This window comes from Biomphalaria glabrata, chromosome 6, assembly GCF_947242115.1.
Source record: "Biomphalaria glabrata chromosome 6, xgBioGlab47.1, whole genome shotgun sequence".
NCBI lineage: Eukaryota > Metazoa > Mollusca > Gastropoda > Planorbidae > Biomphalaria > Biomphalaria glabrata.
In genome coordinates, this window is record NC_074716.1 from 50,411,850 (window position 1) to 50,427,060 (window position 15,211).

General features: G+C 36.6%; 1 protein-coding gene across 1 annotated transcript in view; it reads right to left on the bottom strand.

Moving 5' to 3' along the window:
- LOC106067668 (uncharacterized) overlaps positions 1-15,211 on the bottom strand; it is a 55,100-nt gene that overhangs the window by 10,273 nt on the left and 29,616 nt on the right. The window contains exons 10-11 of the mRNA XM_056033843.1: positions 14,451-14,513; positions 5,968-6,103 (exon numbers count right to left, since the gene is read on the bottom strand). Coding sequence (XP_055889818.1) covers positions 5,968-6,103; positions 14,451-14,513 — 199 coding nt within the window. The remainder of the gene's footprint in view (positions 1-5,967; positions 6,104-14,450; positions 14,514-15,211) is intronic.

Consider the following 15,211-nt stretch of genomic DNA (forward strand, 5'->3'; position numbering starts at 1 on the left):
TCTCATGTTTAATTCATGATGGTTGTCACGTGACAGTTTTTTCATTGTTTTCTCAATAAGATCACGTGGCTAAATGTTGTTTGTTTACGATTGGTGAATGAGGTCCATTGGAATTGTTAGATTTAAAAAACAATACGAATAGCAAGAAACCTTTTGCCCCAGTTTGTAAAACCCAAGCGAGAGTTTAATAAACCTAACCGACAAGCTGCTGGGGCGACGGAAGACGAAACATTTGCTAAACTACCGGATGTGCGAAAATTGATGATCGATCGTGCGGTAAACAAGAAAATGTTCACCAACAATGCTATGAAGCACTGAGAGGGAAACTATAGCCACTACCCAGAAGGATCCAGTACAGTTTACACGGATGGTTCTAAGGAAAAAGTCCAAGGCTTCACAATTTCCGGTTGCGGTGCTATGGTCACATTTCCCAGACCAACCGAAAAAAAAAAGCTGGTTAAGTCCAAGTGTAGTCGAAATAATAATCTTCAAATACAAAAACAAAATCTAATTAAATACTCAGGAATATTTAAAGATAAAGGTACAGTCCTTATTTCATACGCTAGGACACATTTGTAAAGATGCTCCTTCTTCCCTAGCGCTATTAGAGAATGGAATGGGTTGCCTGAGTCAGCCAGGAAAACCAGTGACTTCGCAGAATTTAGGTCATTGGTTAAATAAGCATGACTAAATGCATGACGCGTAGGACGTAATCATCTTCTTTTTTTGAAGTAACGTCTGTATTATATAAGATAAGATAGGTTAGAGGATTGCGTTACTGAAATGCATCAAGATACCTGTGTGTAGTCGCTGAATGATCTCTTTATGTTGTCTGTTGTATTTATGTGTATTTTTCTGTTGTGTTGTCTTTATATGAGAAACGAGTCATTGTAATCACAACAAATTTCCGTAAGGATCAATAAAGCAGTCTTAGTCTTAGTCTTGGTCTTGGTCTTAGTCTTAGAAATGCAGGCAATCAGCAACGTGTTGTGATGCATTGAGGAGCTTATCAAGGATGGCACGCTGCCACTAGCACATGTCATGGTCTTCACTGACTCATTTCCATGCCTGCAGGTCATCGTGGGACGCAGTTTAGCCCAGGTACGTATGGCGATGCAGTCCATCACATTGTGGCATCAGAGGAAGCGAAAGAGGCGACAGCTTGGCGAAGGTATCAGCACTTTTTATCCCCCCCAGAGGTAAGCTTATTAAAAGAAGTGGTACTCCACAGTGTAGCTATATATTTACGTGTCAATTTTAATTACGATGTCTTATCAATACATTTGTAAATTTTTTTTTTTTTTTTTTTTTTTGTCAAGAAATTACAATTCATTTAATATCTACTAATTTGTAGTCATTTTCAAAAAATTAAAAATAAAACATGAGTGGTCAACAAATTACACTTCATTTAATTTCTACTAATTTGTAGTCATTTTAAAAAAAATAAAAATAAAACATGAGTGGTCAAGAAATTACAATTCATTTAATATCCACTAGTTTGACAACGCTGTCAATTGTAGTCAAACTGAATTTAAGTTATCTTATCTTGTAGATTTTTTTTTTTTTTTTTTTTTTTTTGGTCAAGAAATTACAATTCATTTAATATCTACTAATTTGTAGTCATTTTCAAAAAAATAAATAAAACAATAGTGGTCAAGAAATTACAATTCATTTAATATCTACTAATTTGTAGTCATTTTCAAAAAATTAAAAATAAAACATGAGTGGTCAACAAATTACACTTCATTTAATTTCTACTAATTTGTAGTCATTTAAAAAAAAAAAAAATAAAATAAAAAAAAAAAAATAAAACATGAGTGGTCAAGAAATTACAATTCATTTAATATCTACTAATTTGTAGTCATTTTCAAAATAAATAAAAATAAAACATGAGTGGTCAAGAAATTACAATTCATTTAATATCTACTAATTTGTAGTCATTTTCAAAAAAATAAATAAAACAATAGTGGTCAAGAAATTACAATTCATTTAATATCTACTAATTTGTAGTCATTTTCAAAAAATTAAAAATAAAACATGAGTGGTCAACAAATTACACTTCATTTAATTTCTACTAATTTGTAGTCATTTTAAAAAAAATAAAAATAAAACATGAGTGGTCAAGAAATTACTATTCATTTAATATCCACAAGTTTGACAACGCTGTCAATTGTAGTCAAACTGAATGTAAGTTATCTTATCTTGTAGATATTGATTCAAAAGGAGCCAAGATTACAAAACAAACATGTGTGCAAGTAAATGTAAATATATTTAGATCATTTTATGTTTTAAAATAGGTTAAAAGTTGTCGCAAAAGGGATGCAATTCTCTTTGACAAAGGTCCTTTTCTGTTGTCACTTATCCTCACATTATGGAATGTGTTAAATGTATGGACAGTCTCGCAAAAAAAAAAACTCAACATTCTAATCACTAAGAAAACAATACATTTAAAAAAAAAACAGTGCACGCTCTATTTCTTATAGCAGTGATGCCCAAAGTACGGCCCGCGGGCCAGATCCGGCCCGCGACGTGGTTCTATCCGGCCCGCCAAAACAAAATTAAGAAAATCACCCACACCCCTGCCCCAAAAAAGGTTGAAAAATGCAACTTTACCTACGTTAGGGTTCTCTCTTTTTTCTAATGGATTGGTACCACGACATTTAACACTTTAATGTAAAATGTAACGGAAAGAGTGAACTTTACTTTTTTTGTTTGGAACATGATAATAAGCCAACATATTTGTTTTATAAAGGGTGTGGCTGTTTAACAAAAAAAACAGCATATGAACAGCATTATGAAGCAAATATAGCGGCATTGATGGAAATATTTACCAAAAAGAGACCAGAAAAATGAGTCGGTGGTAAGACTTGCTAAAATGTTGCTCACATTTGAAGTAGAGAAATGAACCTATTTTCCGACGCGTGAAAAAAAAAATTCAAATATCCCATTAGTTAATGTCAGTACTACACCCATGGGTCTCTCATAAAATTAGTTTAAAGTCAATTTCATTTCTGTTTTTATTTTTGTTACTTTTTCTGTCATGTGGCCCGCGACACGAGTGTCGGAAATTAAAATGGCCCGCAGGTCGAATTAGGTTGGGCATCACTGTCTTATAGTATAAGAAGTGGGAAGCGTGGTCGAGAGGCTAAGTACCCCTGAACTTAACTTGGCTCGAAGGGGGCCCGAGGTTCGACTCCCGATTCGAGCAGAGTTGTGTTTACTGAGCGCCTAAAGGCAGCACGAAAAAACATTCTCCCAGATACCCAGTGGTCCACAAATGAGATTAGAGTCATTAGACCATAATCGAACTCTGTGCCCCAAACGAGTTACTAAGAACTAAAAATAAACATAGTTCTCTCTCTCTCTCTTTCTCTCTCTCTCTCTCTGTATATATTTATTTATCTTCATGGCTCAACCATTCCTGACACCACATAGAAGTCATGGAAAGATCACTCTTTTATTTTTGCAAGTAGGACTAGAGTTACCCCCACGTAACTTATGTGGCGAAAAAAAAGGGAAGGGGGAGAACAAATAGTATTCACCCGTCACTAAATAGCAGGGCCGGACTCAACCGTTGTGAGGCCCTATGCGAAACGGATTTCTCGGGGCCCAGTTTGGCTAGGGATACGATAATAAGTGAAAATTATGAGTTTGTATTAGAACATAAATTCGTCTATGCATTTTATTCATTCTTTAATACGTAAATAATTACTTTACGAGCCTTGCATGTAGCGAAGTCATACAGTATATCATAAAAATTCTGTTTCCTACATAGATCACGCTCAGTAGCAAGAATTACCAAATGTTTCAATCTATCTTTGAGAATTGTTGACCTCAAGTAATTCTTCCTTAGTTTGAGGCGCGAGAAGCTTCTTTCACCAGATTACACAATGAAGGGTATTGCATAATGCCGTTTTTTTTTTTATCGAGCGTAGGATTGGCGTTTCCATTTTGAATGGCACCCCAAAATGCCAATGTTGTCTATATTTCAGGAGATTTGTATGAGTTTTCAAAAGATTTTAATAACTTCCGGAGATTACCAGGACTTTTTCGTATATGTTGCAACTTCAAGAGATTTCCAGGAGCTTTTGGTAAATCAGGAGGCCGCGGTAAATTTGTTACAAGTTATAAAATGGCTTAAAGGGAAACAAATATGGTTTTGACAATTTTTATTTTATATAATATGTTTTCTGATTTACGGATAATGAATGTATCATTCTTTTTTAAAAAATTTGCAATAATAACTTAGTAATTGATGTTTTTCTGGTGTAATTTTCCTGCGGATCCAAAACGATCAGATTTTCACCGGGTTTCTATGTGAAATCTATTAATTTAATCTATTGACATATTGTATAACGGGAGACCATACAGCAAAGTTTACATTCTCGTAAAAGAAATATATCTTCGTCTATGCAGTTAGATCTAGATATTATAAGCAAAGAAAAAAAATGCGTTTTGAAAGTAGATTTACATGCATGACTAACCACGGCAGTCTGTATTTTCTCGCCTGACCACTCAACGTACAACAAACACTATCGCTTGGTTGTCTTGTCATGACCGACTACACGTAGTCTCGACTAGCCTTACACTGACCACTTTGTTACAATCAGTCAGACATACGATCTATTTATTTTTTAGGACAAAGAGAGGCTTAGATGAAAATGTTACTTTTTTTCTCGAGTTGGTTATCCTAATGCTTTTAGATCTCTCTCTCTCTATATATATATATAACTGTACCCTAGTTCTGGACTAGATCGTCACTAAGCCTAACAGCCTAACAGCTACTGTAAGAATGAATCGATATGATTGATTAAATCTAGTTTCTCTTTCAGTATTGTTGAGGGAAGTGACGTTTGACTGAGATGTCAAGAATTTACTGACTAATTCATTAAATATAAATGTTTCTAAGCATTGAAATACAAAATGGTAAAATGTTTACTATTACAACTTTTTACGCAGAATTTAAACATGTCAATAACTCAAATTTGAATAACCATCGGAGTTTCCCTTTAATTTAATAATTTACACCTAGGATTAGCGTGGGGGCTATAAAAGTGCGGGGCCCATTGCGGTCGCATAGGTTGCAGTGGCCAAAGGCCGGCCCTGCAAAATAGCGGCGTATGCTGCGCCGCAGGTCGACTATTATTTCTTTTTTAATTTTATAGGGTTATAAACAATCTTTTCGCATGCATTGATCTGAAGTGTGAAAATCACCATCTTTTACTGTGCTGTTTATTTTATTTTAATTGAGGCACGGTGGCTGGGTGGTAAGGCGCTTGTCTTTCGAGCCAAGAGATCCCGGGTTCAAATCTAGGTGATTTTTAATTCCGCGATTTTTAGGACGCCCCCTGAGTCCACACAACTCAACCTCCCCATGGTGGACCGCCCTTCCCCATATCCCAGTGACATGAAACAGATCATATTGTAAGTTAGAATCAGCATAAATAATACCTCGGATTCGAATCCTGGACTGCTATTCTGCGTGGTTGTACAAAAAATGTTCTTACCGTCTAACAAATCCGCGAAACGGTTCATTAAAACATTAGCTGACAGTTGCAACTAGAGTTCTAGCTACTCGAGACCATTAGATTAGTTATATAAGGCCTGAACACTGACTTGCAACGTCACAATCTGTGGGCAGTTTAGACTAATAGCTTCTTGCCACGCCGTACAAACCTGTGACGTGACAACGAGCTATTGGTCTAAACTGCCCACAGGTTGTGACTTCATTTGGGAAAAAATATAGGTGGTTGGTCGTTGTGCTGGCCGTACCGTTAACCGTCAGCCATAGAAACAGATGGCCTTCCAATCTGTCTTAAAGATCTCAAGGTCTCAAGAGCACTTTACTGTTTTTTTTAAGATAGGCAAGGGATTTTTTTTTTCTGTTAATTAAGTTTTTGTTTTAATTATAATCATGAAAAAAAACTTGGGCCAGGGGGTAGAGTTTATACAATAGCATACATTTACCTCCGGCGCTAAATAAAAGACAGGCACCGTGTCGAAGTCTTTCATCCGGGATGAAGCTCCAAACTCCCCCAGGGAAAAGTCTTGCAGAAGTACATGCCCCTGGTGGTCCACCATGACACTGTTCGTGTTGATATTCCTGAGGAAACAGAAGCTCGACAAATGAACAGACCGACGAACAGACAAAAAACATAATTAGATATACATCTAACTGAAGTGGAGGAAAAAAAAACAAGATGTTCTATTCTGAGATTGCACCGCCCTGTTTCCTGAGGAAACAGAAGCTCGACAAATGAACAGACCGACGAACAGACAAAAAACATAATTAGATATACATCTAACTGAAGTGGAGAAAAAAAAAACAAGATGTTCTATTCTGAGATTGCACCGCCCTGTTTCCTGAGGAAACAGAAGCTCGACAAATGAACAGACCGACGAACAGACAAAAAACATAATTAGATATACATCTAACTGAAGTGGAGAAAAAAAAACAAGATGTTCTATTCTGAGATTGCACCGCCCTGTTTCCTGAGGAAACAGAAGCTCGACAAATGAACAGACCGACGAACAGACAAAAAACATAATTAGATATACATCTAACTGAAGTGGAGAAAAAAAAAACAAGATGTTCTATTCTGAGATTGCACCGCCCTGTTTCCTGAGGAAACAGAAGCTCGACAAATGAACAGCACGACGAACAGACAAAAAACATAATTAGATATACATCTAACTGAAGTGGAGAAAAAAAAAACAAGATGTTCTATTCTGAGATTGCACCGCCCTGTTTCCTGAGGAAACAGAAGCTCGACAAATGAACAGCACGACGAACAGACAAAAAACATAATTAGATATACATCTAACTGAAGTGGAGGAAAAAAAAACAAGATGTTCTATTCTGAGATTGCACCGCCCTGTTTCCTGAGGAAACAGAAGCTCGACAAATGAACAGCACGACGAACAGACAAAAAACATAATTAGATATACATCTAACTGAAGTGGAGGAAAAAAAAACAAGATGTTCTATTCTGAGATTGCACCGCCCTGTTTCCTGAGGAAACAGAAGCTCGACAAATGAACAGACCGACGAACAGACAAAAAACATAATTAGATATACATCTAACTGAAGTGGAGAAAAAAAAAACAAGATGTTCTATTCTGAGATTGCACCGCCCTGTTTCCTGAGGAAACAGAAGCTCGACAAATGAACAGACCGACGAACAGACAAAAAACATAATTAGATATACATCTAACTGAAGTGGAGAAAAAAAAACAAGATGTTCTATTCTGAGATTGCACCGCCCTGTTTCCTGAGGAAACAGAAGCTCGACAAATGAACAGCACGACGAACAGACAAAAAACATAATTAGATATACATCTAACTGAAGTGGAGAAAAAAAAACAAGATGTTCTATTCTGAGATTGCACCGCCCTGTTTCCTGAGGAAACAGAAGCTCGACAAATGAACAGCACGACGAACAGACAAAAAACATAATTAGATATACATCTAACTGAAGTGGAGAAAAAAAAACAAGATGTTCTATTCTGAGATTGCACCGCCCTGTTTCCTGAGGAAACAGAAGCTCGACAAATGAACAGCACGACGAACAGACAAAAAACATAATTAGATATACATCTAACTGAAGTGGAGAAAAAAAAACAAGATGTTCTATTCTGAGATTGCACCGCCCTGTTTCCTGAGGAAACAGAAGCTCGACAAATGAACAGACCGACGAACAGACAAAAAACATAATTAGATATACATCTAACTGAAGTGGAGAAAAAAAAACAAGATGTTCTATTCTGAGATTGCACCGCCCTGTTTCCTGAGGAAACAGAAGCTCGACAAATGAACAGCACGACGAACAGACAAAAAACATAATTAGATATACATCTAACTGAAGTGGAGAAAAAAAAACAAGATGTTCTATTCTGAGATTGCACCGCCCTGTTTCCTGAGGAAACAGAAGCTCGACAAATGAACAGCACGACGAACAGACAAAAAACATAATTAGATATACATCTAACTGAAGTGGAGAAAAAAAAACAAGATGTTCTATTCTGAGATTGCACCGCCCTGTTTCCTGAGGAAACAGAAGCTCGACAAATGAACAGACCGACGAACAGACAAAAAACATAATTAGATATACATCTAACTGAAGTGGAGAAAAAAAAACAAGATGTTCTATTCTGAGATTGCACCGCCCTGTTTCCTGAGGAAACAGAAGCTCGACAAATGAACAGACCGACGAACAGACAAAAAACATAATTAGATATACATCTAACTGAAGTGGAGAAAAAAAAACAAGATGTTCTATTCTGAGATTGCACCGCCCTGTTTCCTGAGGAAACAGAAGCTCGACAAATGAACAGACCGACGAACAGACAAAAAACATAATTAGATATACATCTAACTGAAGTGGAGAAAAAAAAACAAGATGTTCTATTCTGAGATTGCACCGCCCTGTTTCCTGAGGAAACAGAAGCTCGACAAATGAACAGCACGACGAACAGACAAAAAACATAATTAGATATACATCTAACTGAAGTGGAGAAAAAAAAACAAGATGTTCTATTCTGAGATTGCACCGCCCTGTTTCCTGAGGAAACAGAAGCTCGACAAATGAACAGCACGACGAACAGACAAAAAACATAATTAGATATACATCTAACTGAAGTGGAGAAAAAAAAACAAGATGTTCTATTCTGAGATTGCACCGCCCTGTTTCCTGAGGAAACAGAAGCTCGACAAATGAACAGCACGACGAACAGACAAAAAACATAATTAGATATACATCTAACTGAAGTGGAGAAAAAAAAAACAAGATGTTCTATTCTGAGATTGCACCGCCCTGTTTCCTGAGGAAACAGAAGCTCGACAAATGAACAGCACGACGAACAGACAAAAAACATAATTAGATATACATCTAACTGAAGTGGAGAAAAAAAAAACAAGATGTTCTATTCTGAGATTGCACCGCCCTGTTTCCTGAGGAAACAGAAGCTCGACAAATGAACAGACCGACGAACAGACAAAAAAACATAATTAGATATACATCTAACTGAAGTGGAGAAAAAAAAAACAAGATGTTCTATTCTGAGATTGCACCGCCCTGTTTCCTGAGGAAACAGAAGCTCGACAAATGAACAGACCGACGAACAGACAAAAAACATAATTAGATATACATCTAACTGAAGTGGAGAAAAAAAAACAAGATGTTCTATTCTGAGATTGCACCGCCCTGTTTCCTGAGGAAACAGAAGCTCGACAAATGAACAGCACGACGAACAGACAAAAAACATAATTAGATATACATCTAACTGAAGTGGAGAAAAAAAAACAAGATGTTCTATTCTGAGATTGCACCGCCCTGTTTCCTGAGGAAACAGAAGCTCGACAAATGAACAGCACGACGAACAGACAAAAAACATAATTAGATATACATCTAACTGAAGTGGAGAAAAAAAAAACAAGATGTTCTATTCTGAGATTGCACCGCCCTGTTTCCTGAGGAAACAGAAGCTCGACAAATGAACAGCACGACGAACAGACAAAAAACATAATTAGATATACATCTAACTGAAGTGGAGAAAAAAAAAACAAGATGTTCTATTCTGAGATTGCACCGCCCTGTTTCCTGAGGAAACAGAAGCTCGACAAATGAACAGACCGACGAACAGACAAAAAAACATAATTAGATATACATCTAACTGAAGTGGAGAAAAAAAAAACAAGATGTTCTATTCTGAGATTGCACCGCCCTGTTTCCTGAGGAAACAGAAGCTCGACAAATGAACAGACCGACGAACAGACAAAAAACATAATTAGATATACATCTAACTGAAGTGGAGAAAAAAAAACAAGATGTTCTATTCTGAGATTGCACCGCCCTGTTTCCTGAGGAAACAGAAGCTCGACAAATGAACAGCACGACGAACAGACAAAAAACATAATTAGATATACATCTAACTGAAGTGGAGAAAAAAAAACAAGATGTTCTATTCTGAGATTGCACCGCCCTGTTTCCTGAGGAAACAGAAGCTCGACAAATGAACAGCACGACGAACAGACAAAAAACATAATTAGATATACATCTAACTGAAGTGGAGAAAAAAAAACAAGATGTTCTATTCTGAGATTGCACCGCCCTGTTTCCTGAGGAAACAGAAGCTCGACAAATGAACAGACCGACGAACAGACAAAAAACATAATTAGATATACATCTAACTGAAGTGGAGAAAAAAAAACAAGATGTTCTATTCTGAGATTGCACCGCCCTGTTTCCTGAGGAAACAGAAGCTCGACAAATGAACAGACCGACGAACAGACAAAAAACATAATTAGATATACATCTAACTGAAGTGGAGAAAAAAAAACAAGATGTTCTATTCTGAGATTGCACCGCCCTGTTTCCTGAGGAAACAGAAGCTCGACAAATGAACAGACCGACGAACAGACAAAAAACATAATTAGATATACATCTAACTGAAGTGGAGAAAAAAAAACAAGATGTTCTATTCTGAGATTGCACCGCCCTGTTTCCTGAGGAAACAGAAGCTCGACAAATGAACAGCACGACGAACAGACAAAAAACATAATTAGATATACATCTAACTGAAGTGGAGAAAAAAAAACAAGATGTTCTATTCTGAGATTGCACCGCCCTGTTTCCTGAGGAAACAGAAGCTCGACAAATGAACAGCACGACGAACAGACAAAAAACATAATTAGATATACATCTAACTGAAGTGGAGAAAAAAAAACAAGATGTTCTATTCTGAGATTGCACCGCCCTGTTTCCTGAGGAAACAGAAGCTCGACAAATGAACAGACCAACGAACAGACAAAAAACATAATTAGATATACATCTAACTGAAGTGGAGAAAAAAAAACAAGATGTTCTATTCTGAGATTGCACCGCCCTGTTTCCTGAGGAAACAGAAGCTCGACAAATGAACAGACCGACGAACAGACAAAAAACATAATTAGATATACATCTAACTGAAGTGGAGAAAAAAAAACAAGATGTTCTATTCTGAGATTGCACCGCCCTGTTTCCTGAGGAAACAGAAGCTCGACAAATGAACAGCACGACGAACAGACAAAAAACATAATTAGATATACATCTAACTGAAGTGGAGAAAAAAAAACAAGATGTTCTATTCTGAGATTGCACCGCCCTGTTTCCTGAGGAAACAGAAGCTCGACAAATGAACAGCACGACGAACAGACAAAAAACATAATTAGATATACATCTAACTGAAGTGGAGAAAAAAAAACAAGATGTTCTATTCTGAGATTGCACCGCCCTGTTTCCTGAGGAAACAGAAGCTCGACAAATGAACAGCACGACGAACAGACAAAAAACATAATTAGATATACATCTAACTGAAGTGGAGAAAAAAAAAACAAGATGTTCTATTCTGAGATTGCACCGCCCTGTTTCCTGAGGAAACAGAAGCTCGACAAATGAACAGCACGACGAACAGACAAAAAACATAATTAGATATACATCTAACTGAAGTGGAGAAAAAAAAAACAAGATGTTCTATTCTGAGATTGCACCGCCCTGTTTCCTGAGGAAACAGAAGCTCGACAAATGAACAGACCGACGAACAGACAAAAAAACATAATTAGATATACATCTAACTGAAGTGGAGAAAAAAAAAACAAGATGTTCTATTCTGAGATTGCACCGCCCTGTTTCCTGAGGAAACAGAAGCTCGACAAATGAACAGACCGACGAACAGACAAAAAACATAATTAGATATACATCTAACTGAAGTGGAGAAAAAAAAACAAGATGTTCTATTCTGAGATTGCACCGCCCTGTTTCCTGAGGAAACAGAAGCTCGACAAATGAACAGCACGACGAACAGACAAAAAACATAATTAGATATACATCTAACTGAAGTGGAGAAAAAAAAACAAGATGTTCTATTCTGAGATTGCACCGCCCTGTTTCCTGAGGAAACAGAAGCTCGACAAATGAACAGCACGACGAACAGACAAAAAACATAATTAGATATACATCTAACTGAAGTGGAGAAAAAAAAACAAGATGTTCTATTCTGAGATTGCACCGCCCTGTTTCCTGAGGAAACAGAAGCTCGACAAATGAACAGACCGACGAACAGACAAAAAACATAATTAGATATACATCTAACTGAAGTGGAGAAAAAAAAACAAGATGTTCTATTCTGAGATTGCACCGCCCTGTTTCCTGAGGAAACAGAAGCTCGACAAATGAACAGACCGACGAACAGACAAAAAACATAATTAGATATACATCTAACTGAAGTGGAGAAAAAAAAACAAGATGTTCTATTCTGAGATTGCACCGCCCTGTTTCCTGAGGAAACAGAAGCTCGACAAATGAACAGACCGACGAACAGACAAAAAACATAATTAGATATACATCTAACTGAAGTGGAGAAAAAAAAACAAGATGTTCTATTCTGAGATTGCACCGCCCTGTTTCCTGAGGAAACAGAAGCTCGACAAATGAACAGCACGACGAACAGACAAAAAACATAATTAGATATACATCTAACTGAAGTGGAGAAAAAAAAACAAGATGTTCTATTCTGAGATTGCACCGCCCTGTTTCCTGAGGAAACAGAAGCTCGACAAATGAACAGCACGACGAACAGACAAAAAACATAATTAGATATACATCTAACTGAAGTGGAGAAAAAAAAACAAGATGTTCTATTCTGAGATTGCACCGCCCTGTTTCCTGAGGAAACAGAAGCTCGACAAATGAACAGACCAACGAACAGACAAAAAACATAATTAGATATACATCTAACTGAAGTGGAGAAAAAAAAACAAGATGTTCTATTCTGAGATTGCACCGCCCTGTTTCCTGAGGAAACAGAAGCTCGACAAATGAACAGCACGACGAACAGACAAAAAACATAATTAGATATACATCTAACTGAAGTGGAGAAAAAAAAAAAAGATGTTCTATTCTGAGATTGCACCGCCCTGGAGTAGTTCCAATTTCAGACCTTGCGATCTATGGGGCAGATGATGTTAAGGTCATCTGTTTCTTTGACCAACGGTTAACGAGAATTTAAAATTAACGAGAGGGGTGCCATGTGGCAAGCACAACGACCAACTGCCTTTACTTTTCCCCAACTAAAGTCAGGTATCCTTTAGAGTTGGTTCGACTCAGGGGGGCCTTAAAAATTCCGAACTTCAAAATCCCAGTCTTCACCAAGATTCGAACCCAGGACCCTAGGTTCAGAAGCCAAGCGCTTAACCACTCAGCCATCGCTCCCCGACCGCCCTTGAATAAAGTGGAAAAAATGTCAAACATTTTTTGTAGACCTCCTATTAAAAAAAAAAAAAAGAGCAAAATGAAATTTATCTGGAATCTATTTCACTAAAACTAAATGAATACATAGGAAAAGATAAAGCACTTTAGAACCTAGAATGAAAAACTTTAAAACTGTAATCGCTATGTCAGGGCAGAGAACTATTCTATTACAAAACTCTGTCTGTCTGTCACACGTTATTTCTCCCACACCCATTCTAAAATGAAGTTGAAATTTTGCGCAATTATTTATTGACCTGGACAAGACATGAAAAAAAATAAAATAAAATTAGAAAATAAAAAAAATTAGTCAATTAATTACTGGTAATTACTTATTTTGTTTGATCCTTTAATATTCACAGATGCGTCTAAATGGGTAGGGCTTCGTACACTTAGATAATTGAACACATTCAATCTCCCAGACCCAATCTCGGATCTAGTTGAAACTTACAACCATACCATACTGTGCCTAGCAACACATGAATCAGTGGAGTAAAATTAACGAATTACTTAATTAATCATTGGCAATCAATTATTTTTTTTGTTTGATGTTGAATAAGGGAAATAGCTTCTACATTATTGAGACACATGAATCAGTTTAATAAAATTAACGAATTACTTAATTAATTAGTGGCAATCAATTATTTTTTTTTTGATATTGAATAAGGGAAATAGCTTCTACACTATTGAGAGATATAGATTGTAAGTACGTAGTTCTTTCCCTTTGTTAAGCTTTGATTTTTTTTTTTTAAGTATTTTTTTTTATAGATTTTACCTTGTTTTGAAATTTGATTTAGTCTTTGGGCGTTTCGCCATTAAACGTCGAGGCTTTGACTTAAATTCATGTTACTTTCCGCAGAAGGTGGCTAAAGGGAGATCATTCTCGTATGGCATCCGAGAACCGAGTGGATTAAAGACGTATTTCATTGTGTGTTTTAACTCTTTTCCTCCGTTACAATGCGCGACTCTACGAACGCAATTATTATGCAATCATATTTCTATGAATTCGTGCATATTATTGGTAGTAATGTTTTGGAATAACTTGATTTTTACCTCACTATAACATTGTGTCCTTGGAGGTAGATCAGCGCAATCATTATGCAATCATATTTCTATGAATGCGTGCATATTATTGGTAGCAATGTTTTAGAATAACTTGATTTTTACCTGACTATAACATCATGTTCGTGGAGGTAGATCAAAGCGTGGACCAGTTCCAGCACATAAAACCTACATATTAGCAAAACAAAAAAGTGTATACACTTTATCATGTAACACTTAACAGAACAAAAGACTCTTTCTAATGTCCTGACATTACTACTAATATTTTTACAGCTTACTCACACAAGAAATTGGTAGATTTTAACAGAAATATACCACAAATACAGTAAAGTACAGTAAGGTAAGTATTTTATAGACTTGTGATAAATGCAGGCAGTGATCTGAGACTCGAAAAAAAAAAAAAAACATTATTGAAGACAGGTGCAGAAGACGGAAAGATAACTTAAATAGACCGCCAGCGGACAACAGCTTTTTCTGAACGAAATGCGGGAAAATATGCAGGTCGAAACTGTGTTTGCGTAGTCATATGAAACACGGTGATGGCTGGGGTTTAGAACATACTTGCTCCAGATCCTTTGTTGAATAAAATAAACTCATCTTTATTTACAAACGATTATATTTTTTCGATATCAGTGTACAAGATGGTACAAGATTTCGAACTCTACTTTGAACGCACTCAAATAAACTTGCGGGAGTCATTTACTCTTCCCGCGTCTCTTCATTCTTCAGACGTAACTTCCTCTCCCTGTCCCACGCGTGCAGTCTAAAAATAAACTCAGGGAATTCGATCATTATCTAAAAATAGTACTTCCTCTTCCTGTCCCGCACGTGCAGTCTAAAAATAATTTCGGTGAATTCGATCATTA